This window comes from Hippopotamus amphibius, chromosome 9 (genome assembly GCF_030028045.1).
Source record: "Hippopotamus amphibius kiboko isolate mHipAmp2 chromosome 9, mHipAmp2.hap2, whole genome shotgun sequence".
Lineage (NCBI taxonomy): Eukaryota > Metazoa > Chordata > Mammalia > Artiodactyla > Hippopotamidae > Hippopotamus > Hippopotamus amphibius.
In genome coordinates, this window is record NC_080194.1 from 39,681,120 (window position 1) to 39,707,797 (window position 26,678).

Consider the following 26,678-nt stretch of genomic DNA (forward strand, 5'->3'; position numbering starts at 1 on the left):
TTCCTTTTTCTCCACATCTTCACCTACACTTATCTGTTGTCTTATTGATTGAAGCTCTTTCAGCAGGTGTGAGGTGACATCTCACGGTGATTTTGATTTGCATTTCCTGGATAATTAATTTATTCAGCCATGAGAAAGAAGAAAATCCTACCCTTTGTGACAATAATGATGGACTTTGAGGATATTATGCTAAGTAAGATAAGTCAGGCAAAGAAAGACAAATACTGTATCATAAAACATATGTGAAATCAAAAAAGATGACTTCATAAAAACAGAGTAAAATGATTGTTACTTGGAACTGAGTGGTAGGAGACCAGAGGAGATATTTATTGTTTAAGGGTACAAATATGCAACTAGTAAATAAATAAGACCTGGAGCTCTATTTCACAGTATAATTTTAAAGACAATATTATTGTACTATAAACATCAACCATGCTAAGAATCTACATCTTATTCATTAACACCATAAAAAAGAAAATATAATTGTGTGACATGGTAGAGGTGCTACCTAATAGTACAATGGCAATCATATTGCTATATACAAATGTCTCAAATCAACATATTTTGCACATTAAAATTATAGTGTTATCTGTCATATTTATTTCAATAATAAAGATAAAATGGTATAACCTAATCAAAAGTATATTCAGCTAAAATAAGCTAATTTCTTCTTCTTTGTAATTCATAAACTCTTGACAGGAGTTAGAAGATGACATAGCATACTCCTACTTGATTCTCCTGACCAAATCACCATGCTCACATCCAATGGCTCAGTCTTCATGCCCTCTGTCCTAACACTCATCGGCATTCCTGGCCTGGAGTCAGTGCAGTGTTGGATCAGGATTCCATTCTGTCATGTACCTTATTGCTGTGATTGGGAACACTAATTTTAGTGATAATCAAATATGAAAACAGCCTCCATAAGCCCATGTACATACTTTTGGCTATGTTGGGGGCCACAGACATTGCACTTAGCACCTGTTTTCTCCCCAAAATGTTAGGCATCTTCTGGTTTCACTTGACAGCAATTTCTTTTGAAACCTGTCTTCTACAAATGTGGCTTCTTCAGTCATTCCAAGGAATTGAATCTGGTGTCCTACAGGTGATGGCCCTAGATCGCTATGTGGCCATCTGTAACCCCTTGAGACATGCCACCATCTTCTCCCGACAACTCTTGACTCACATTGGAGTTGGGGTGACACTCAGGGCTGCCATATTTGTAGCACCATGCCTGGTACTTATCAAATGCCGACAAACTTTACCGAACAACTATCGGTTGTTGCACCCTTATTGTGAGCACATGGCCATTGTGAAGCTGGCTACTGAAGATATACGGATCAACAAGATATATGGGCTATTTGTTGCCTTCACTATCTTAGGATTTGACATAATCTTTATCACCTTGTCCTATGTTCAGATCTTTATCGCTGTCTTTCAACTGCCCCAGAAGGAGGCAAGATTCAAAGCCTTTACTACGTGCATTGCCCACATTTGTGTCTTCCTACAGTTCTACCTCCTTGCCTTCTTCTCTTTCTTCACACATAGGTTTGGTTCTCACATACCACCATATGTTCACATTCCCTTATCAAACTTTTACCTGTTAGTCCCACCGTTCCTCAACCCTATTGTCTGTGGAGTGAAGACCAAACAAATCCACAACCATGTACTAACAATCTTTCTATCCCCACAACATCTTGATCATTAGTGGATCCTTCTAAAGAGAATTTAAGTTATTTCAAAGTAGCAACATCAATCTGCTAAAGGCTAGATCTTTTATAAATTTCTACATCTGAAAAAATACTTTAAATCTCAGATGCTCATAATTGGAGATGTTTAACAAACTATCAAATACTTAAGAACTTAGATTTACTACACTTAGAAGAAAACTTTCATATGTTGTGATTTCAAATTATTTCCATTATCCTTCTGATTATGGCCTGTCCCTTAAAAACCTAGAGCTTTCTTTCTAGCAACACTTAGACCTATGTGAATAAGAAAATTACAGAAAACAGCACTTGATTCCAGGTAACTTCCAAGGACTATGTCACACATTAATATTTTCAAACTGTTAATCCAACCCATAGTTGTAATTCTGGTCATGTCTCATTTTCAAATATCTGCTTGTGAATCTATATTTTGTCCATATTTAATCACATCTATATCTGTCTACTTTTTCTGAAATACTGACATATATATAAATAATGTAAAATCAATAAGACCAATAGCAGCAACACAAAAACTGGATGATCTAACTAAAGTCTGTAAACATTTGTATTTGTATAAAGTATACAAATAAAATATTCAATGTATACCCCACTTTGTATATTTGTATAAGAAAGATATCACGAAAAAAGACTGATAAAAATAAATTAGGCCTATTCACAAATAAATTTTTTCAAGGAAAAAAGATATCACCAGTACTTAAATAGAACACAGCCTTCCAGAGGCACACAGTTTAACAGTTTTACCCAATTTGACTTTTACCCAAATTTGAGGTTTAAATTATAAAATGGAAAATATAAATTCCACTGCATTTAGAAACCACCTAGTGTAAGTATCTAGAGTAGAGTAACTGTGTCTTATTTACTCTTGTACTAACAGTACATAGGATAATGCCTGAGACTTCTTAGAACTTCAGTAAAAATGGCATTGTATAATGAATCATTTAAAGATTTCATTGTTGTTTATCAGTGGGATTCAAGAGCAATCTTGAATTTAAGAAGGTTTTAGGTAACAGGTAACATCATCTTACAAAAAATAGGCATATCAAAGAGTTAATTCCAATATTATTATGTAAACAGAGACTGTGCCTTGAATGAATCACTATATCATCTTAAAATGAGCAAAAATCAAAGCTGTCATGAATAATTGACTTCTAAAACAACAACTTTAGATCTTTCTTCACTCTTTGCTATTCCTCTGCCCACACACCTTCATCTTCTCTCAGGATGCTGCACCAGTAGAGATCAGCTTTAAATTTTCTTCAGTCAGCCTCCAACACTGAGGACTAATAAGAATTTTAAAGAATCAAGCGCACAGGGAGAGACATCTGGTCTCTAATTTTGGACTGATGCATAGTTCAACAAAGAATAATCCAAGAAAAGATTCCACTATGATAAAAGGAAGGGAACATATTATTAAGATGCAGAGGTAGAAGAAATTTTGGAGTGATATCTTGTTGAGTAATGCAGAATTACATTTGAACCATAATGTATTTTGGTTTATTAAAATTTTGTGAACACGAATTATATGAATCAAGACAAGAAAAAAAATACAGTGAGAGAAGGAATAAAATAACTCGTTAATGGTTAATTAGACATATGTAAAAGATATAAATGACTGAATAAAAAATAAAAATCTGTCTACAAGAGAGTCATAGGATTTAAGATTTAAGACTACATATAGGCTAAAAGTAAAGGCACAGAAGAAGAAATTTCATGCCAATGGTAAACAAAAGAAGACATGAGTGGCCGTATTTTTATCTGACAAAATAGGCTATTAATTAACACTGTCACCAGGAGTTCCCTGGTGGTCCAGTGGTTAGGACTCATCACTTTCACTAACATGGGCCTGGGTTTGCTCCCTGGTTGGGGAACTAAGATCTCATGAACCATGCTGCATAGCCAAAAAAAAAAAAAAAAAAAAAAAAATCTGTCACAAAAAACAAACACATCATCTAGTATTAAAAGGGTGAATCCACCATGAAAATACCTTATAAATATTACATTACCCAAATATATGAAGCAAACATTATCATAACTAAAGGGAGAAATAGACAGCAACACAAAAATAGTAGGAGAGTTCAATACCCGACTTTCAATAGTGGATAGAATATGTAATTCTTATCAGAATTGCCTCATTGAAAGGAAGGGTCACAGGATATTTATTTAAATAGAATTCATTGGAATAGGAACATGTTTACATTTAAGAGAACAGCAGAAAAGGAACTCAGCCTATTAAAAACTGGTGTATATACTTATCTCTGTATATAGCGGGAAAAAGAAAAAAGAAGAGCAAGGAGGTATCTGTAAGTTGTAGTAATGATTTCAGGGATATTAGGTTTGGATGAACCCAAGAGGGCATAATTAAAACCCCCTTGTGGTTTATCTAATGGCTAATAAATGTCTCATTTTGTGTTTATAACTCCTCCTTCTCCACAAATCCATTAGGAAACATTAAAATTAGTGGCCAGCAGCTTTCTTCTTCAAAACAAGTTAAATAGATTGATGCTATGTCCTAGAATAACACAGATCTTGTTGTGAGTTTTGTTGGAAATGAACACAAAGACGTGATCTCAGACAGACTTATAAAAGATGGAGAACGTCTGTATTGCAGAGACAACAGAAAAGCATGAAAGACTGGCTCAAAGATGTCCACCCATTGCAGATGGCCCCAGCACCAAATGGACTGGCGTTCCTGACATTGACTGGGTGGGGTTGAGGGTTCAGATAGAAAGAATAGGCATTCTAAGACACATAATGCAAAGAAATAAGAAGAGTTGAGGAGTGGTAAGTTATGTGTGATAGTGATATGAAGTTGACAGTATTCTTCAGGTATCTGGTAAGAGCAGAACCAGCTCCCAACAGTTGGCAAGTAAGTCTCACTGTTCCTATGTTTACCTCCTTAATTTTTCATTACAAACCTTTAAAATAATAATCATTCCATGCCATCAATGCTGTACTCATTTCTGTACTCCCCACCTGCCATTCCACACTATCTGTACTTGTCAAACCAAGCTCAAATGTTACTCATCCTCTTGAAAAAGTCAGACACCATGATTGTTCTCAAAGGATTCCTATTCTAATTCTGATTATCTTTGAGAAAGAAAGACTTTACTACTATTAGAATCAGTGATGTAAGGATTGATCATAAAATTAGTCATTGGGGAGCAAACTGGCGGGTATCCAACTGTTTATTTTAGTGACTAGTCTATCCTAAATACATATTAACTGATGTAGGCTTCCTATGTTAAAAGGTCCTCTTCATTATTTTACTTGAGATTTAGCAGCATAAACCACAGCTGCTTCCTGAATTACTGCCATATTTGTTGACATTCTGTACAAGGTTAGAGGATCCTGAGTTTACTGACATAAAGCAACTTTATTGGAGAGTCTATGAAAGAATGAAATAACTAATGCTCTTTATTGGAATATAATTGCTTTACACTGTTGTGCCAGGTTTTGCTGTACAACAAAGTGAATCAGCTGTATTTATACATATACCCCCATATCCCCTCCCTCCTGTGACTCCTTCCCAGCCTTACTATCCCAGCCCTCTAAGTCATCACCCATCATCGAGTTGATCTCTCTATTTTATGCAGCAGCTTCCCACTAGCTATCTATTTTACATTTGGTAGTGTATATATATCAATGCTACTCTCTCACTTTGTCCCAGCTTCCCCTTCACCCCCAACCCCGTGTCCTAAAGTCCGTTCTCTACATCTGCATCTTTATTCTTGTCCTGTCACTGGGTTCATCAGTACCATTTTTTTAGATTCCAATCATATATGTGAGTTAGCATAATGTATTTGTTTTTTTCTTTCTGGCTTACTTCACTTTGTATGAAAGACTCTAGGTCCATCCATTTCACTACAAATATCTCAGTTTCATTCCTTTTTAAGGCTAATATTCCATTGTATATATGTGACACATCTTTATCCATTCATCTGTTGATGGGCATTTAGGTTGCTTCCATGTCCTGGCTATTGTAAATAGTTCTCAATGAACATTGTGGCACATGTTTCTTTTGGGATTATGGTTTTCTCAGGGTATATGCCCAGTAGTGCGATTGCTGGGTCATATGGTAGTTCCATGTTTAGTATCTTAAGGAACCTCCAGACTGTTTTCCATGGTGGCTATACCAGTTTACATTCCCACCAACAGTGCAGGAGGGTTCTCTTTTCTCTGCACTCTATCCATCATTTATTGTTTCTAGATTTTTTTGATGATGGCCATTCTGACCTGCGTGAGGTGAGAATGGCCATCATTGTGGCTTTGACTTGCAATTTTCTAATGATTCTTGATGTTGAGCATGTTTTCAAGTTTGTTGGCCATCTGTATGTCTTCTTTGGAGAAATGTCTATTTAGGTCTTCCACCCATTTGTGGATTCAGTTATTTGCTTTTTTGGTATTAAGCTGCATGAGCTGCTTGTATATTTTGGAGATTAATCCTTTGTCCGTTGCTTCATTGGCACATATTCTCTCCCATTCTGAGCGTTGTCTTCTTGTCTTGTTTATGGTTTCTTTCTCTGTGTAAATTCTTTTAAGTTTGATTGGGTCCCATTTGTTTATTCTTGATTTTATTTCCATTATTTTAGGAGGTGAGTCAAAAAGGAGCTTGCTTTGATGTATGTCATAGAGTGTTCTGCCTATTTTTTCCTCTAAGAGTTTCATAGTGTCTGGCCTTACATTTAGCTCTTTAATCCATTTTTTTTGAGTTTATTTTTGTGTATGGTGTTAGAAATAACCTAACCTTATTTTCACAGAATTACAAACATTTCTCTAATGTATGGTTTTGAGAATTTCTTGATTCCAATTATGTACTATTTAACAAGTAATGCTTTTAATCAGATAAGAATATTAATATAATTCATGAACCCAAGTTTTCATAAAAATCAGTTCTCAGTGAATTGAGAAATAATTAATATTTTTTCAGCTGCTCTATAACCCTCTGCTGAATTATTTCTGGTATCTCAGTGTCAGCCCTCTGTCTTCCATTTCTAATTCTACTTTTAACTCCTTTTAAGGAACATGTCTTTTCACTTCTTCATTTTCTGTTAATTTCTTATGCCTGGGTTCACAAAACATTTTTCACCTATTCCAGATTATCTAATTCATTAAGAACTGATGAGCCTAAATTAGCCAAATCTCATGGTAATGGTAGCTCTGAATGCTTTAAACCCAAGAAACAATCCTTTCTTCCAGTCAACTTACTCATTTGCCCAGGTTTCTATATCCTTTATTCATTAAGAATGAGTCTCTTGCCTTTATAGATTGCTGCTGCTGTTTGTCTTGCCTCCTGGAGTTTCCGCTCCTTTAGGTATCTTGTCATGTATATAGCAGAATTTTTAAATCTTTAATTTAAAATCTTTAATTCTTTATGCACACAACACTTTTAAGTATCTCAGTTTTAGAAATATAGGCAGAAATAATACAGTTTTATTAGAAATGTAAAATGTTGCAAGGAACTTTGCCCAACTCGCTAAACGTACATGGATTTGAATGACCTTTTCTTAAACGCTCCTTCGTATTCTCATGAAGGACTTCCAGTCTTACATAGAGACAAAGAGTACAGATTAATACATAGATAAACATATACTTTTGGGTAACATGTATTTCTATCTCTATTCTCTTTCATAGGGAGCTTTTCACCCTAATATTACTGGTCAGAATCTGAGTATTTGATGGTTCAAGCCAACTGTTCCAAATTTAGAGACAACTAAGAAAGAGAGAGAAGTAAAGCAGTTACCTGGAATGTCAGACATGGAGAGATTCATCAAACTCTGATTAAAATGCAATTTTCAAGCAAAATAAACAAGTCTTTTATGTTGACAGTTCAGGAATGAAATGACAGTCAAGTCAGCAGTTTATTTCCTAAATCACTTATTTTGCTGATTTTAATGCAATTGTCCTGTCCTGCACATAACATTTTATTGTGGTACAAGCACTATAGTACTGTGCTTGTCACAGGCTTTCCTAAAAGCAGTGATGTGTCTCTATGGATCTTTCTTTTACCTTCTTTATGTAAATGAGATGGATGATACGATCTAATATTTCTACCAAAATCAGAAAGATTCTATATGACTTTGGATGAAAATAGGAAGTAGAAAAAGAAGTAGCATTGGCTGAGAAAATTATTTTGCATCAGAGGATCCAAGGACATTAGGTTCACTTCCAACATCACAGTCTTCATGCCTTCTGTGTTGACATTAACAGGGATCCCAGGCCTGGAGTCCATGCAGTGCTGGATTGGGATTCCATTCTGTGCCATGTACCTCATTGCTGTGATCAGAAATTCCTTGCCCCTGATCATCATCCAATCAGAACGCAGCCTCCGTGAGCCCATATACATTTTCCTAGGCATGTTAGGAGTCACAGATATTGCACTTAGCACCAGCATTGTGCCCAAGATGCTTGGAATCTTCTGGTTTCATGTACCAGAGGTATATTTTGATTTCTGCTTGCTTCAAATGTGGTTCATCCACACATTTAAGTGCATAGCGTCAGGCATCCTGCTGGCTATGGCCCTGGACAGCTGCGTGGCCATCTGCCATCCCTTAAGACATGCTGCTATCTTCACCCTCCAGCTAGTCACCCAAATGGGGGGCTGTGATGACACTTAGGGCTGCCATTCTTGTAGCCCCATACCTAGTGCTGGTAAAGTTCCGGTTGCAGTTTTATCACACAACAGTCATCTCCCACTCCTACTGTGAGCATATGGCCATTGTGAAACTGGCTGCAGAAAATATCCGGGTCAATAAAATCTACAGTTTATTTGTGGCCTTCACTGTTGCAGGGCTTGATCTCATATTCATCACGTTGTCCTATATACAGATATTTATCACAGTTTTTCATCTGCCCCAGAAGGAGGCTATGTTGAAAGCATTCAATACTTGCATCACTCACATCTGTGTCTTCCTCCAGTCCTACCTCCTTGCCTTCTTCTCCTTCTTTGCACATAGGTTTGGTTCTCACATCCCCCCTTATATCCACAGCCTCATTTCTAGCATTTACTTGCTGGTCCCTCCATTTCTCAATCCACTTGTCTATGGTGCAAAGACCAAGCAGATCTGTGTCCATATGGTAAAAATGTTCTTTTCATAAAATTTGCCACGAGTAATACTTTTGTGTTTTACTTTTTGTGCAATAGTAACAATATTTCACAACATAATAAAACAACAAAAATCCATGTTGAGATGCTTGAGTTTTCTCTTTGTTATTTTTGTTGTTGTTGTTGTTTTTAATTTGCCAGCATGTTAGTTGGTTTGCAGATCCTATTAATGCATGACAACTATCTGTCAATAGGATTGTGAATTCTACCTGCATAATGAGAGTAAGAAACATACTAGAGGAAAATAATGAATGTATGTCTCTTCCTTTTCTTGCAAAAATGGTGATAAATGGACAATTCAGGAAGGGACTTCTAAGTGCTAGTAATGCTATATTCTTCAATTGGGTTGTTGCATATTTATGCCTACTTTGGGAAAAATTATCTAATCTGTACAAAATATGATTTTTGTACTTATTTCAGACTTCAACATAAAGTTTTACAATATTAAGTAAATGAATTCTCAGAAATGAAACAAAACAAATCAAAACAAAGGAAAAAAGAAAACAGTCTGAGGAATTGCTATAGGTTAAAGAAGTCTAAAGAGACATGAATATTAAATGCACTGTAAGATCCTGAATTGGATTTTGGTCAAGGAAAATATCGGTATAGAAGTCTTCGTACTATTTTTAAACTTGGAATGTGGACTAATGCTTATGTTGTAATATTACTTCAGTGCTAAATGTCCTGATATTGCCTATAATACTATAGTTATGCAATAAATGATCCTTTTCTTAGGGAAATATATGTTGAAATACTTAGGAGGAAGGGAACATTACTTCTCTGATTTACTCATAGACTCTTCAGAAACATAATCTATGAGTGTTATCTATCTATCTATCAATCTATCATCTATCTATCCATAATCTATCTATCCATGTATCTATCAATGTGTTCAGTGATAAAGCAAAATAAGGCAAAATATTAAAAATTTATGAACCTGGGTAAATTATACAAGTGAGTTTTCTATATTATTCTTGAAAAATTCAGTACATCAATATAATATGTATTTTTGTAAAGCACTGTTCTGAAAATATTCTCAACTCAGAAATGGCTATCATTATTCACTTACTGGACGAATCCAGAAACATTATTTGCTTTTGATGTTGGCCTCAATTCCACACCGTACACCTAGTCAATCACCAAGTCTTAGTGATTATCTCTAAAATAATTCTCTAATAAACTACCTTCTTTCCATTAGCTATTACTTATTCCCTATTTCAATCTTACAGAAGATTTTATGAAAAATAAAATATTATCTTTTTCATCTTTCATTTGCTGGTATTTTTCATATAAACACTGTTGTATTTTCAACAGAAAATAGTTGATACATCTGTATCTTATTTCTGATATTATGTATTTATACAAAAATGTGTATTCTTTTTTTACCTGCCTGACTGCTATTCTGCTCTTAGAATTTAGTTAGACATTTCCTTTAAGGAATTTTAGCCATTTTTCTTATTTTTTCTATGCCCTTCCTAATAGCGCTCATAGTGTGTATCACAGTATCCCTCTATGTTTTCTGTATGTAACTTCTGTTTTCATATAGATTGCATGTCTAATATATTTGTATACTCATTACCTATACATACATGACACATTTTAATTATGCATAAGCACATATTGAATGAAGGATTTAGAAAATAAATGCACAAAAATTCTACCAAAATTTTCACAATGAGCATTTATTTTCACAATAGGATAATTTACATGGTTTCCTGATGAGGACATGTGGAGAAACAGGTGTTCCAAACTCAAATAACTTAATCATGTGATATTTTCATTGTTGTAGAATGATAATTTCCCCTACTCTTAAATTATTTTAATTAATACAGTTTATTTTTTAGAACAGTTTAAGGTTTACTAAAAATTTGAGTACAAAGTAAGAGTTCCCATGTAACCTTTCTCCCCAGAATAAATATTTAACACTTACGTTTGAGCTAAGCTGCCTTCTTGGGCATCAAATCACATCACCACGTTTCTTTGATATTTCTTAAATTTAAAAACATATGTCTGATAATTTTCCTAGTATGGTCTCTGAATATGATACTGAGTCAATTTTTTATTTATTGAGATATAATTTATATACCATATAACTCATCCTTTAAAGAGTACAAGGCTCTGGTTTTTGATATGTCCCCCAAACTGTGAAATCACCACTACTATCACAATCCAGAATATTTTCATCCTCCCAATAAAGCTATCCCATCCCACTTAGCCGCCACTCTGCATTCTCCTGCCCTCATTAGGCAGCAACCACTGATTGTCTTTCTGTGTCTGTGATTACACTGTTCTGGACATCTCATGTAAGTGGAGTGAAACAATATTTGGCCTCTTATGTCTGACTTCTTTCATTTAGAATAGTGTTCTCAAGTTTCATTTGGGCTGTAGCATAAATAAGAATTTATTTACATTTATGATTGAATGACATATATTGCATGATGTAACTGAGTCTATTCTCGTGCAAAGGAAGCAGGTCTCCGGCCAAATAAGCTTATCCATGATCCATCTCTCTCTCTGCATGATAAGGGCCCCTATCTTAATTCAGACAATTCCAGAAAAACTATAGGCATGTCCAGACTCTTCTCGTTTATATTTTTCACACTTCATTTAAATTTGTTTCTTTCTTATTTGATGAGTTATCAACCATCCATAGTAAAAGCTATTCAACTTGCATTTCTAACTTGTTATATTTTAAAATTAAATGTTTTGTTTATGGTTTTCTCTGGAAAAGATGTGGAAATAAGTGCCTTTTCTGAAATTTTATTCTATTTCCTATTTTATTGCACAGAGGTATATATTTCCATTAAAAATGCTTTGGAAACAATAACTCCTTATTGATATTGGCAGTTCTTAGGAACTATATGTGTCACCAAAATAAGAAATCCCATCATTTATAAAACATCCCCCCCCACCACTCTTCTAACAGATTTTAACTAAGAATATTTTTGTCTCTAACATTCTATAATATTATGATACCTTCAGGTTGAAACATTTTTTGCATGTTTTCAAAAGTATCTTTGGAGTCATTCAATAGGTCCATATTGATCGTTGTACTATATATAAAGATTAGTGCACAGATTTCAGAACCTGTGGTCCCCTCCTCAACATACTTCATGTTCTATCTGAAAGGTATTCATCTTTTTTTTTTTCATATTTATCTGAAAATATTACTTTGGGTCCATCTGTTACTTTGGTGGGTGGTTGGCACTCTGATATGCCCTGGTTTTGTTTTTTATTTTTCTGGGCTAGATACTCAGCTATGGCTGACTTCAATCTGCTAATGTGTATCCCTGAGTGCTCAGTTGGGAAGAGATGAACACACCCTGATCCAGGCTGAGCTGGCTCCTCCATGTAACTGCCCTCAATCCTATGCCTTTGTTTTTTCTAGGATGATGATAATTTTATGGCAGTTTAACAAGAGGATGGGGTCAGAGAGTCTTGTAATTCAAAAGGAAGAGAGCTACTAAATTGGGCCTGACCCAGTGACACAGGAAAAAACCAATATGACATCAAATAAGGTCATCAGGTAATCCAAGGCTGTTAGCCTCTTTCTTGTCCTTTTCAGAGAACTGAAGTCTTTTCCTTCCTCTTCTTGTTATGTAATTTCCTTATGTACTTACGTGTTCTATTCAGAGAGCCCATTCTTAAGTCCAATTTGCTTGTAAGTCCAACAAATTAGCCTAGGTACCCAATGAACATAATTGGATCTATAGTACTGTGCTATAATAGGTTTACAAATCTTTTCACACTAATAATACTTTAAAAACAAACACAAAAAATAAAGAAAACATTTTTAATCTTTAGTGCAGTACATTAAACAGTACAGTAATACAGTATAATAGCTGGGATACAGGAGTTAGCATTCAGTGAACAGGCAAGACATAAAGATACTGTACTACTGTACTCTATGCAGTACTGTACAGTAAAGTATACAAAAGCACAACCGCTTGCAGAGGATGCACGCACGTGACAATGTACACCAGAAACATGAACTAACTTTCGTGATTGGACATTCAAAGGCACGTTCCCATCTTTGAAGTTTGCAACTTGAAGGTTCATATGTAGGGGACTTGCTGTACTAAAGCTTAAAATCCCTATTGTAAGGTACAAACCCTTCTTTCATGCAAGTAAATACCTGCCATGAATAACAATTTCAGGTTGGGAAGATGATACAAATTTTAGATGGATAGTAAAATGTTTGAGAATATATACCATCCATTCATGACAATTCTGAACATGATTGGAACAATTTGTTGAGAGCTGGTTTGGATATGGGAAAGATTTGTGTCACCCAATTTTATATGGAAGAAGCTCAGAAAATAACTAGTGACTGAGGATCTGATGTGAAATTTTTCAAGTAAGCCCCTTCCATGGACCTAAATAAGAAATCAGTGCTTCTCTGGCTAGAATTAGATTAAAATAATATTTTCTTATTTGTCTGTCAGCATGTCTATGCTAATTAGTCTGAAAGTGTCAAGATGTTTTTATTCACCTTTATTGTCTCATTCCTGTAAATAAGTATTATTGACTTTTGTGTTGTCTTAGGGCATTGTCTTCTCTTAGGAATTTTTCAAAGGAGGTTTCCAGCCCCAAATGAAATCAAAGTTTGAGAATTTTTTTAGATGCAAAACCAACCATCAGACAATAAATCTTGTATGTTCTGAACCATATTGTGCTTCCTCTTTCATCCTGGTCCCAGATGAATCTCAAAGCTTACCAGGGATTAGTGAAAAACAACCCCCCAGGTGCATGCCACAGTATAAAACATTCATCCTTCACTATCTGAAACATCAGAAAATGTTCACTTTATGGCTTCTATGTGTATTACCACAGAAGACTCCTGGTAAGTCTTTGGGTTTGAGATTCTGCACTGAGTGTTCGGAACTAAAGGATTGGTTTCAAAAATAATGTGTATATCCTGTGATCCAATATAATTCCAGGATTTAAAAAAAAGCAATACAGTCATACAGCAGTTGAGGGTTCAAACACTGGGAAGATGTCTCATGCTTTTCACAATATTTCTGAATCAGTTAATGCCACATTTGGTGACAAATTGTACACTGAGGTTGACAAAAAGAAGGCTGTTTAGAGAATGATATCTATGCTGATAGATGAATGGAAAGCTTATTTGTTAAAAGGTCAGGAAATTGCACATGTTTAGACTGGAAAAGACGCAGGAAAAAATATGCCCTTGAAGTATTTCAGTAGAATGTGCATTCAGATAAATTCTCATTAAATATCTCAAGTTATTTGTGAGAAGATAAACATCCATTGATTAATAGCTGACATTTATTGACAGATGAATGTATCTTATGTTTCCTTCCAAGTATTTAGATGGAATATGTCATTTAATACTCACAGTCACACTAAATGTGCTTCTATCCATGAACATTGCTTTAGCAAGAAATAAATTGAGACAATTCAAAGTTTTATGACTGGCTTAGAGCAGGCAAAACTAAGTAGTTGCATCCAGTATTTAAACTCTCTTGGCTGACTTCAGATCCTGTGCAATTAACTGTCATGACCCACGGCTAATGTGTATCACTGGAATGCAGATTTAGGACTTTAATAAGAAATTAAGAAGGAGCCAGTTTTAGGCTCATTATAGAGAAGGTTTATTTGACATTTGGAGCTGTCCTGAAATGTGGCAATAAAATAAAGAGAGTCCTCCAACACTGGGGGACTTGAGACAGAGATCAGTGGATGAATGTCAGAGACTTCATTGAGGAAATATCTCTGAGATTTTAGGGAGTGTGGATTTAGAGTTCCAAATTCCCAAAATCTTTTAAGATCCTGGGTTTCAGCTTGATTCAAAATTGGAGTTGTAAGTAACGCTAATAATTCAGGTTTTATGCTATAAAGATGATTCCAGTATATTCACCCTGGCTTATGAATTTCAAGGGTTTAAGATATTGTTCCTCCCTCTTCTAAACATACACACATCTGTACACAGAAATTTCCTTTCCGCTCGCCTTTCATCATGCATTGCTGTACTTCTCAACCCAAGAACACCTTTAGCATCATCCCCCTTAATTTCTGCTACATAAAGTCAGCGAGTCCATAGATTTTGTTTCCTTGTTACTCTTTTGATGTACCACATCACTTCCCAATATACTCTGTGGACTATCAGAAATATCTTTCTGACTTGATCTCTTTACACTTAGCTGCCATGTCTTTCAAGCCATTCATCAAGCTGCTAGCAGATTGAATTTTTTACCTTCCAAAAAACCTGTACTTCCACCCAAAAATGTAAAATCATTTGGTTTAAAATACTAACTTTACATTTGGTATTCTCTCCTTTTTATTAGCCATCATTTCTGTTTATGAAATGACTTATATGTGAAAAATGTTTATTGATATTCAGCCCCACCATATCTCACATGCTTCTGTGATTTTGTACAACTATTTTCTCCTGGAGTGCCCTTCTCCATCTCTTTTTTCTGGTTAGTTTCTACTGAAAATGATTCTCTTTCATAGGCAATTTATTCTCTCCATTTTGATTAAAGTCACATACCTATTAATTCTTATTCATTAAAGACTGTTTTTTTCCCCGGTGTAAGACTCTATAACAATGTTTAACAACCAAGGTGATGTGCTTTTTCCTACACATTCAGGGATCATTTGGTGACACCTGAACACGTTTTTAATTGCCAAGGTAAAAGAGAGCTACTGACATCTAATGTGTAGTAACCAAGGATGCTGCTAAACCTCCTACAATGCAGAGAATTACCTCAAAATAAAAAATGTATCTTACCTAACTTGACCATGTTCCATGATTAGAAAACCCTGCCATACAAGAATATCATTAGGACTCATGAAGTTAGTGTCAATGAAAAAACTAATTGAAGAAATGGAAAAAAATTTTTGAGCCAAATTGAAGATTATAACCCAGGAACAATATCTTTAAAAGCTCTGAGACCTGTTCTGCCTATTAGAAGTCAAAGCACAGTTATATAAATTGTTTGAGACCAAGAGCTGTACTTTAAATGATGTATTATTGACAGTTTACATTATCCAGACCTGCAGTTATAAAGTGGTGGGTCATGGTGACCCCTTATAAGATCTTTAAGGAGTTGTGTTATGTGCTAAGATAATGTTGCTCTTTATAGTCAGGCAGTAATTTATGCAGATGGGGGAGGTTTGGTCAATGCATAATGCAGATAAACAATGCATAGTAGGGGGAGAGGGGAGGCCAAAGGGCAGAGAAAATGTTTTCATGTTTTTAAATTTTTTGTCTTTTCGCCAAAATATGGATTTTATTTCACATTAAAAATGTAAAACTATCATCTGAAAAAGTAACTACTTTTGTCAAAAGAGATATGTTCTTTGAGACGGAAGGCACACTTTTCTATTTTATGTATCTAGTCATTTGTTTACTGCTCTCTTCTCTTTTTGCTCACCTTCCTCTAATTATTCACAATATTCACTTCTGTAGAGCTTTGGCCTCCATATTATACAGATTCTCCTGAACAAATATTCTTTATATACAGCCATGTTAAATCTCCCAAGCACATTTTTGAGCCAAATCATAGAGATTGTTGGCAAGCATGTGGATGATATGAGGTTGCTAGTGGGGTCCTGTGTCAGACATGTAGCATCTAATGAACACGTGCTATAATGTATGTATTATAAGTACTTGGTGAATTAAGAAGCTAATATAGGAGTTCTTTACTTTCATATTCTGAAGAGGAACAAACATTGAAATCTTTAGTGTGTTTTCATGCAATTCATCCTGATTTAGTTACATTCTGATGTGTATCTCACAGTATTTCCTAAATTATAGCTATAAAATCTCAGCTACGCAGATTACTTTTTTGTTCTTTCTGGGTCAATATTCCATGGAATTTAGATCCAAGTAGATTTATTTATAACAAGTCTTAGCTTTTCATTAATAAAATAGGGTAACGATACCAATACCATAATCTAAGGAAAATAAGGTAACTCGAAAGTTTTAAAACTTTAAGAAATGAAATAATTGAATACATATTTAATAAATGATTGACACAACTTTTTGTACTCCAAGCACTCAGCACAATGTAGATACTTTATAGTCACAAGATATATAACTTGATTTTTGTTCCCCAGTTGCTGCAAATAATACTTGGATCAGAGTAGGTGCTTAATTCATTTGTATTGAATAAAATCATTAGAAAGTGAACTTCTCAAATGTGTTCATTGGTGTTACCTTCTGATTTGAAAAACCTCTACTTTGGTATATTGTGTATTTGCTCAAGGAGGATTCCTGAACAGGGGTCTCCAAATGGAAAGATTTGTTCAGAGATGAATAAGTTTTAACAGAAAGAAGCAATAAATGCTCTTGCAATTGACCTCAGGTAGGTTATAGATATCCTTTTTTTTTTTTTTTTTTTTTTTTTTTTTGTCTGAGAGACCATCTAAGTTTATCAGTGGGGAAAAATTGAAGGATGCTGGAGAGGACATGAACATGAGATTTTTATTATCTCAAATCTGTTGTTTTAGAACTTTCTCATTGTCTCTGTCTATTTTATACTTTGCTCTATTGGTTCCAAAAATGAGTTGTACAATTAGTAAAATAAAATACTTATAATTAATAAATTAATATTTTGCGTTTACTAGAGTTCAATATATATACACACACACAGAGACACATACATGTACATGTATGTATATATTTCACAGAAGAAATAGTAGAAAATTGGCAGGCAGGATAAACCCCAAAAGCTTTGGAAAATGATAAGATGAAGCCACTCATAGGAGGCCCTGGAAGCATGTAGTGTTATGGGTGAAGTAACCACTAAAGGGCAGATACAAAGAAGGAGATGGATCTGGTCCTATGAAAAACACTTGTGTGAAAGAAAAACTTTACCTGTACAGAAGTTGTATTTTGAATAGCTATAAGATGCATAAGCTTATACGTAAGGAAAGATTACATTTAATAGAGAGGTCTGTGTTACTACAAATAGTTAAGAAAAAAAAAAACTATTCAGGCTTAATGGTTATTGATAAAGAGAGAGAAGAACAGAAGACATCGATTGGCACTTGAAATTGAATACAAGTGATGTGCACATAGCAGGGCATAATGAGAACAGATCTAAGAAGAACTGCTAAGGATAACACCCGTGAATTTAAAAGAAATGGATTTATTTTCTCAGAGTTTAAGTAGGGGAAGGTGCAAGATTTATGGTTGGTATTTAGGAAAACACTGAAAGTTTGAAAAATTAAGTTGAAAGCATTCTGAGAGCTTCTATTGCAGAGGGATCCAACCATTAAAAGACTAACCTGAAAAATAGTTAGTGAGCTGAAAGACTGGAAAACATTCTTTGATTATGATCAACCAGAATGATTTACCACCACTGTAGATCCTTCGCGTCTAATCTAAGTAGAGTCTAGTTCATGAAATATCTTTACTCAATTCCAATTGGCTCACTACAAAAGAAGCACAGTTAATGATTACCAAAAACAAATTAAAAGGAATTTGTTTGTTCCAGTAGTCGTGGACTACTGGATGAAGCTATCCAGTCCACTTAAATTTTCTCATTGAAAATGTTAAAGGCAATCAGAAACATAGAATCTGATGATTGCTCATTTAAAGACATTAGGAAAAGAAATGGAAAATTACAGAAGAATCGTTAGGATAGAAGAAATAAGGTGCTATCTTCCTAATCTAACTAAAGTACATTTTACCAAAATAATTTATTCTTATTTTTAATTTATGAAATTTAAATAGGGAATAGAAGACAACACAGCATGCCCTACTTGATTCTCCTGACCAGATCACCATGCTCACATCCAATGGCTCAGTCTTCATGCCCTCTGTCCTAACACTCATCGGCATTCCTGGCCTGGAGTCAGTGCAGTGTTGAATCGGGATTCCATTCTGTGTCATGTACCTTATTGCTGTGATTGGGAACACTCTAATTTTAGTGATAATCAAATATGAAAACAGCCTGCATAGACCTATGTATATTTTTCTGGCCATGTTGGGGGCCACAGACATTGCACTTAGCACTTGTATTCTCCCCAAAATGTTAGGCATCTTCTGGTTTCATTTGACAGAGATTTCTTTTGAAGGCTGTCTGCTACAAATGTGGCTTCTTCACTCATTCCAAGGAATTGAATCTGGTGTCCTACTGGCAATGGCCCTAGATCGCTATGTGGCCATCTGTAACCCCTTGAGACATGCCACCATCTTCTCCCGACAACTCTTGACTCACATTGGAGTTGGGGTGACACTCAGGGCTGCCATATTTATAGCACCATGCCTGGTACTTATTAAATGTCGGCTTAAACTCTACCGAACAACCATCATCTCCCACTCTTATTGTGAGCACATGGCCATTGTGAAGCTGGCTACTGAAGATATACGGATCAACAAGATATATGGGCTATTTGTTGCCTTCACTATCTTAGGGGTTGACATAATTTTTATCACCTTGTCCTATGTTCAGATCTTTATCGCTGTCTTTCAACTGCCCCAGAAGGAGGCAAGGTTCAAAGCCTTTAATATGTGCATTGCCCACATTTGTGTCTTCCTACAGTTCTACCTCCTTGCCTTCTTCTCTTTCTTCACACATAGGTTTGGTTCTCACATACCACCATATGTTCATATCCTCTTATCAAATCTTTACCTGTTAGTCCCACCGTTCCTCAACCCTATTGTCTATGGAGTGAAGACCGAACAAATTCGCAACCATGTACTAACAATCTTTTTATCCCCAAAACATCTTGATCATTAGTGGATCCTTCTAAAGAGAATTTAGGTTAGTTCAAAGTAGCAGCATCAATATGCTAAAAGCTAGATCTTCTGTAAATTTCTACATCTGAAAAAACACTTTAAATCTCAGATATTCATAACTGAAGGAGATATTTAACAAATCATCAAATACTTAAGAACTTTGGTTCTCTACACTTAGAAAGAATAAAACTCTCTTATGTTGTGATTTCAAGATATTTCTATTGTTCTTCCTTTTTTGGCCTGTCCCTTAAAACCTCGAGCTTTCTCTCCAGAAACATTTAGACCTACCTACCTAGACAGGAAAATTGCAGAAAACAGCACTTGATTCCAGATAACTTCAAAGGATCATTTCACACATTAATATTTTCAAACTGTTAATCTAACCCATAGTTGTAATTCTGGCCATGTCTGCTTGTTGAATGTATATATTGACATTTTTTAATCCCATCTATTTTTGTCTACTTTTTCTGAAATACTGAGATAGATATATATATATATATATATATATAAATAATGTAAAATCCGTAAGACCAATAACAGCAATACAAAAACTATATGATGTAAAGTCTGCAAACATTGAATTAATTGTATAAGAAAGCACAAAAAAAAAGTTGATAAAAATAAATTAGGCCTATTCAGAAATAAACTTTTTCAAGGAAACAATATCATCAGTACTTAAAAAAACACACACTTCCAAGGCACACATTGTAATACTTTTAGCCAATTTCACTTTTACCCAAATTTGAAAGTTTAAGTTATAGAATTGAAGACATAGACAAATCAATTCCACAGCATTCAGAAATCACATACTGCAAGAATCTAGAGTACACTACTTGTCGTATTTACATTTGTATTAACAATACATAGGATAATACATAGGATAACATAGACTTCTTAGAACTTCAGTAAAAGTGGCATTATATAATGAACTGCTTAAACATTTTACTGCTGTTTATCAATGGTATTCAAGAGCAACTCATCTGGAGGTGTTCAGGCAACAGGTAACATCATCTTATAGAAAATTGGCATGCTAGAGAGTTTTTTCCAATATTATATGTAAACGAAGATGGCGTCGTCAATGAATCACTGTATCATCTTAAAATAAAGTATGAGCCAAAATCAAAACTGTCATGTGAGATACTGACTTCTAAAACAAAGACTTCAGAGCTTTCTTCACGTTTTGCTATTCCTCTGCTCACATACCTTCATTTTCTCTCAGGATGCTGCACCAGTAGAGATCAGCCTTAAATTTTCTTCAATCCACTTGCAACCCTGAAGACTAATAAGAATTCTTGAGAATGATGTACACAGAGAGAAACATCTGGTCTCTAATTTTAGACTGATTTGCATAGTCCAAGGAAGAAATAATAGAAGAAAACATTCCACTACAATAAAAGGAAGGGGACATATTATTAAAGATGCAGAGGTAGAAGAAATGTTGGAATGACATCTTGTTGAGTAATACAGAAATAAATTTGAGCCATAAGGTATTTCGGTTCAATAAAATCTTGTAAACATGAATCATATGAATCAAGACTAGAAAAAAATTACAGTGAGAGAAGGAATACAAAACTTGTTAATGGGTAATCAGATATATGTAAAAGATATAAGTGACTTAATAAAAAATAAAAATTGAACTATATGCTGTCTACGGGAGACACAGGATTTAAGATTTAAGAACACAAAAAGGCACAAAAGAAGAAATTTCAAGCCAATGGTAAACAAAAGTAGGCAGGAGTGGCCATACTTTTATCAGACGAAATAGGCTTTTAATTAAAACTGTCACCAGGAATTCCCTGGCGGTCCAGTGGTTAGGACTCAGCACTTTCACTGCTGTGGGCCTGGACTCCATGCTTGTTCACGGGACTAAAAAACCTGCAACCTGCAAGACACGCAGCAGGGCCAAAAAAAAAAAAAAAAAAAAAAAACTCTGTCACTAAAAGGGAAGACATTATCTAATTTTAAAAGGGTGAATTTACCATGAAAATACATTATAGGACTTCCCTAGTGGCGCAGTGGTTAAGAATCCACCTGCCAATGCAGGGGAAACGGGTTTGAGCCCTAGTCCAGGAAGATCCCACATGTCATGGAGCAACTAAGCCCATGCACCACAACTATTGAGCCTGCGCTCTAGAGCCCACGAGCCACAACTACTGAGCCCATGTGCTGCAACTACTGAAGCCCGCATGCCTAGAGCCCATGCTCTACAACTAGAGAAAGCCCACACGCAGTAATGAAGACCCAGTGCAGCCAAAAATAAATAAATAAATAAATAAATAAATAAATAAATAAAATAATAAATAAATCTTTTCTAAAAAGGAAAATACATTATAAATATTAGAGCACCCAAATATATAAAGCAAACATTATTATAACTAAAGGGAGAAATACAGACAGCAACACAAAAATAGTAGGAGAGTTCAATACTCCGTTTTCAAAAGCGGATACAACATATAATTCATATCAGAATTGCCTCATTGAAATGAAGGGTCACAGGATATTTATTTAAATATAATTCATTGGAACAGGAACATGTTTACATTTAAGTAGATTTTAGACTTGTTTGCAAATAAGAACAACAGAAACGGAACTCAGCCTATTAAAAAAACAAAAATCTATATTTAGCCTGTGGATGAAAAGGATAAAGAAGAGCAAGGAGATATCTGCAAGTTGTAGTAATGATCTCGGGGATATTAGGTTTGGATAAACCCAAGAGGGTTAGTAACTAAAACCCCCTTGTGGTTTAGCTAATGGCTAGTAAATGCCCCATTTTGTGTTTATAACTCCTCCTTCTCCACAAATCCATCAGGAAACATTAAAATTGGTGACTAGCAGCTTTCTTCTTCAAATCGAGCTGAATAAATTGATGCTATGTCCCAGAATAACACAGATTTTGTGAGTTTTGTTGGAGAATGAACACAAAGACATGATCTCAGACAGACTTACAAAAGGAGAGTGTTTGTATTGTGGAGACAAGAGAGAAGCATAAAATGTTATCCCAGATATGTCCACTCATTGCAAAGTCATGGGTAATAGTGATATGAATCTGACAGTACTCTTCAGGTATCAGGTAAGAGCAGAACCAGCTCCCAACAATTGGCAAGTAAGTCTCACTATTCCCAAGTTTACCTCTGTAATGTTTCATTACCAGCCTTTAAAATAATAATCACCCCATCCCATCAACCTTGTACTCACTTCTGTACTTCCCACCTGCCATTCCACTACCTGTACTGGTCAGATCAAGCTCAAGTGTTGCTCCTTTCTCTTGAAAATGTTAGACACAGTGATTGTTCTCAAAGGATTCCTATTCTAATTCTGATTATCTTTGAGAAAGAAAAACGTTACTGCTAATAGAGTCAGTGATGTAAGGACTGATCATAAAATTAATCATTGGGGAGCAAATCTGTGGGTATCCAACTGCTTATTTTAGTGACTAGTCTATTCTAAATATATGTCAACTGATGCAGGCTTCCTACATTAAAATGACCTCTTCATTCTTTTACTTGAGTTTTAGCAACACAAACCACAGCTGCTTCCTGCATTACTGCCATATTTGTTGACATTCAGTACAAGGTTAGCAGATCATGAGTTTATTGACATAAAGCAAGGTTACTAGAGAATATGTGAAAGAATGAAAAACCTAACCTTATTTTCACAGAATTATGAACATTTCTCTAATGTATGGTTTTGAGAATTTCTTGATTCCAATTATGTAGTATTTAATATGTAATGCTTTTGATCAGATAAGAACATTAATATAATGCATGAACCCAAGTTTTCAGAAAAATCACTTCTCAGTGAATTGAAAAATAATAAAAATGTATTCAGTTGCTCTATAGCCCTTTGCTGAATTAATTCTGGTATCCCAATGGCAACCCTCTGTCTTTCATTTCTAATTCTACATTTAACTCCTTTTAAGGAAACTGTCCTTTCACAGCTTCATTTTCTGTTAATTACTTATGCCTGGGTTCACAAAAAAAATGATGAAAGTGTTCCAGATTATCTATTTCATTAAGAGTCGATGAGCTGAAATTAGCCAAATCTTATGGGAATGGTATCTCTGAACAGCATAAACCCAAGAAACAAGCCTCTATTCCAATCAAGTTACACATTTACCCATGTTCCTATATCCTTTAGTCACTAAGAATGATTCTTCTTGCCTTTCTTTATTTATTTTTCTTGCCTTTATACATTGCCTCTGCTGCTTCTCTTGCCTGCTTGGAGACCTCTCCCTTCTAGGTATCTTGTAATGAATATTACAGAGGTTTTTTTCCCCCTAATTTAAACACACACAAAATTTTAAATATTTCAGCTTTTAGAAATATAAGCCAAAAAAATACAATTTTATTAGAAATGTAAAATGAGCAAGGAATGTTGGCCCAAATTCACTAAATGTGCATGGATTTGAATGATTTTTCTTCAACTCTTCCTTTACATTGTCATGAAGGATATTCAGTCTTAACATAGAGACCGATGGTATAGATTCATAGATAGATAAGTATATTAAGCTTTAGCATAACAAGTGTTTATATCTAAATCATCTTTTATAGGGAGCTTTTCACGCTAATATACTGGGCAGAGTCTGAGTATTTGCTCCTCTAAACCAACGGTTCCTGGTTTAGGGACAATTGAGAAAAAGAGAATAGTAAAGCAATGAACTGGAATGTGGAATGAGGAGGGATTCATTAACAACTGATCAAAATGCAATTTTCAAGTAAAACAAACAAGTCTGTTTTTTGGTCCACAGGTCTGAAATGAAATGACAGTCAAGTCAGCAGTTTATTTCCTAAATCACTTATTTTGCTGGTTTTAATGCAATTGTCCTGTCCTGTAATAACATTTTATTGGGGTACAAGCACTACGGTACTGTGATTGTCAACGTCTTTCCTAAAACAGTGATATGTCTCTATGGATCTTTCTTTTACTTCGATATATAAATGAGAAGGATGATATGATCTAAGATTTCTACCAAAATCAGAAAGACTCAATATGATGACTTTGGATGAAAATGGGAAGTAGAAAGGAAGTAGCGTTGACTGAGAAACTTCTGTTTGCAGGAGACCCAAGGACACTATGTCCATTTCCAACATCACAGTCTTCATGCCTTCTGTGTTGACATTAACAGGGATCCCAGGCCTGGAGTCCGTGCAGTGCTGGATTGGGATTCCATTCTGTGCCATGTACCTCATTGCTGTGATTGGAAATTTCCTGCTTTTGATCATCATCAAATCAGAACGCAGCCTCCATGAGCCCATGTACATTTTCCTAGGCATGTTAGGAGTCACAGATATTTTACTTAGTACCAGCGTTGTGCCCAAGATGCTTGGAATCTTCTGGTTTCATGTACCAGAAATATATTTTGATTCTTGCTTGCTTCAAATGTGGCTCATCCACACATTTCAGGGAATAGAGTCAGGCATCCTGTTGGCTATGGCCCTGGACCGCTATGTGGCCATCTGTTATCCCCTGAGACATGCTGCCATCTTTACACCCCAGCTAGTCACTCAAATCGCAGCTATGGTAACACTTAGGGCTGCCATTCTTGTAGCCCCATGCCTAATGCTGATAAAGTTCCGGCTGCAATTTTATCACACAACAGTCGTCTCCCACTCATACTGTGAGCATATGGCCATTGTGAAACTGGCTGCAGAAAATATCCGGGTCAACAAAATCTATGGTTTGTTTGTGGCCTTCACTGTTGCAGGGCTTGATCTCATATTAATCACCTTGTCCTATGTACAGATATTTATCACAATTTTCCTTCTGCCCCAGAAAGAGGCTAGGTTGAAAGCATTCAATACTTGCATCGCTCACATCTGTGTCTTCCTCCAGTTCTACCTCCTTGCCTTCTTCTCCTTCTTTGCACATAGATTTGGGTCTTACATCCCCCCTTACATCCACATCCTCTTTTCTAGCATTTACTTGCTGGTCCCTCCATTTCTCAATCCACTTGTCTATGGTGCAAAGACCAAGCAGATCCGTGTCCATATGGTAAAAAGGTTCTGTTCATAAAATTTACCATGAATAATACATTCATGTTATTCTTTTTGAGCAATAGCAACAATATTTTTCACAACATAATAAACCAACAAAAAACCCACGTTATTTGAGGTGCCTTAGTTTCCTATTTAACTATTTTTTTTCAACTTGCCAGAATGTTAGCTATTAACTATTAGCCCATGACAACTATCTGTCAATAGGATTGTGGATCCTCTTTGGGTAATGAGAGTAAGAAAATAAAAGAGGAAAATAGTGAATGTATGTCCTTTAGTTTTCTCTTTCATTTTTTTAGTACCTTGTTGAGTATGCCCTTGTGAGAATCCAATTTTAGAAGGATTTAGAAATTATGCATCTCTCTCTGCATTTAGATACACCCAAGGCTTGTTGTTCTGCAGTGTTCAGATACTCAGTGAAATCTAGTTCTTGCTTCTGTTCCTTGATCATCCAAGTAGTCTTAAAAAGTATTAGAGGAAGTGTATTTTAACTATGTTCTTATCAAAAACAAAACAAACCAAAAATAAAACTCTTTATGTTGCTAATGAGACAATGAAGTCTAAAAATTTCAGTATATTTGCAGGATCATTCAGGGAATTATAGGCACAAAAATCATGAGAACTTAAGTGTTCCATTTTACACATCAGTACTTTTTCTGCTACCTCCACCATTTACTTTTTATTATTTCATCAAGTGTCATCAAAATCCTAGAATATTATAAATAACATGCCAGAGAATAGAGGCATAATGGTAAATTTGAAACAGTGGTTAATTTTCATGAGTTTGTAACCTTTGTAGCCTTATATTTCTGAGAGAAAGAGAGACAAGGAAATGAAAGAGTAGTAGTGGCATGCATGAATTAATCTTCAGATTTTGTAGCAAATTAAATCTTTAGGGGAGCAGAGTGTCAGTCTCCCATTTTTTGAGAAACTTCCAGTCTTCACTGGAATTTTATAGAATCTGATTCCCTTAGGTCCAGAGGTGGAAAAGCACCACTGTCTGCTCTTCTAAGAGCAGGGAATAAGGAAACTCTAGGACAAACAGTGTCCTCCAAATGTCCTCCAGGAAATATGAATGTCCTGCCTCTTTCAAGTACTGAGACATGAGTAGGAAATTGCAAGGAGAGGGATGATAGCTAGTT

The 26,678-nt window shown here is 35.2% G+C and overlaps 1 protein-coding gene and 3 pseudogenes across 1 annotated transcript; all 4 read left to right on the forward strand.

The window, feature by feature from the left end:
* The first annotated feature begins 752 nt into the window (after positions 1–752).
* LOC130829001 (olfactory receptor 52A5-like) lies at positions 753–1,705 on the forward strand (annotated as a pseudogene).
* A 2,608-nt stretch (positions 1,706–4,313) lies between these two features.
* Positions 4,314–8,822, forward strand: LOC130860824 (olfactory receptor 52A1-like; annotated as a pseudogene).
* Positions 8,823–18,587: 9,765 nt separating this feature from the next.
* Positions 18,588–19,544, forward strand: LOC130861785 (olfactory receptor 52A5-like; annotated as a pseudogene).
* A 5,072-nt stretch (positions 19,545–24,616) lies between these two features.
* LOC130861758 (olfactory receptor 52A1) lies at positions 24,617–25,555 on the forward strand. Its single transcript, XM_057750926.1, has one exon. It carries the CDS (start codon positions 24,617–24,619, stop codon positions 25,553–25,555), a length of 939 nt encoding a protein of 312 aa, XP_057606909.1.
* The last annotated feature ends 1,123 nt before the right edge of the window (positions 25,556–26,678 follow it).

Bases quoted from the DNA above. Each gene is read 5' to 3' on its own strand.
- LOC130861758 (XM_057750926.1), top strand. From the start codon at position 24,617: ATGTCCATTTCCAACATCACAGTCTTCATGCCTTCTGTGTTGACATTA.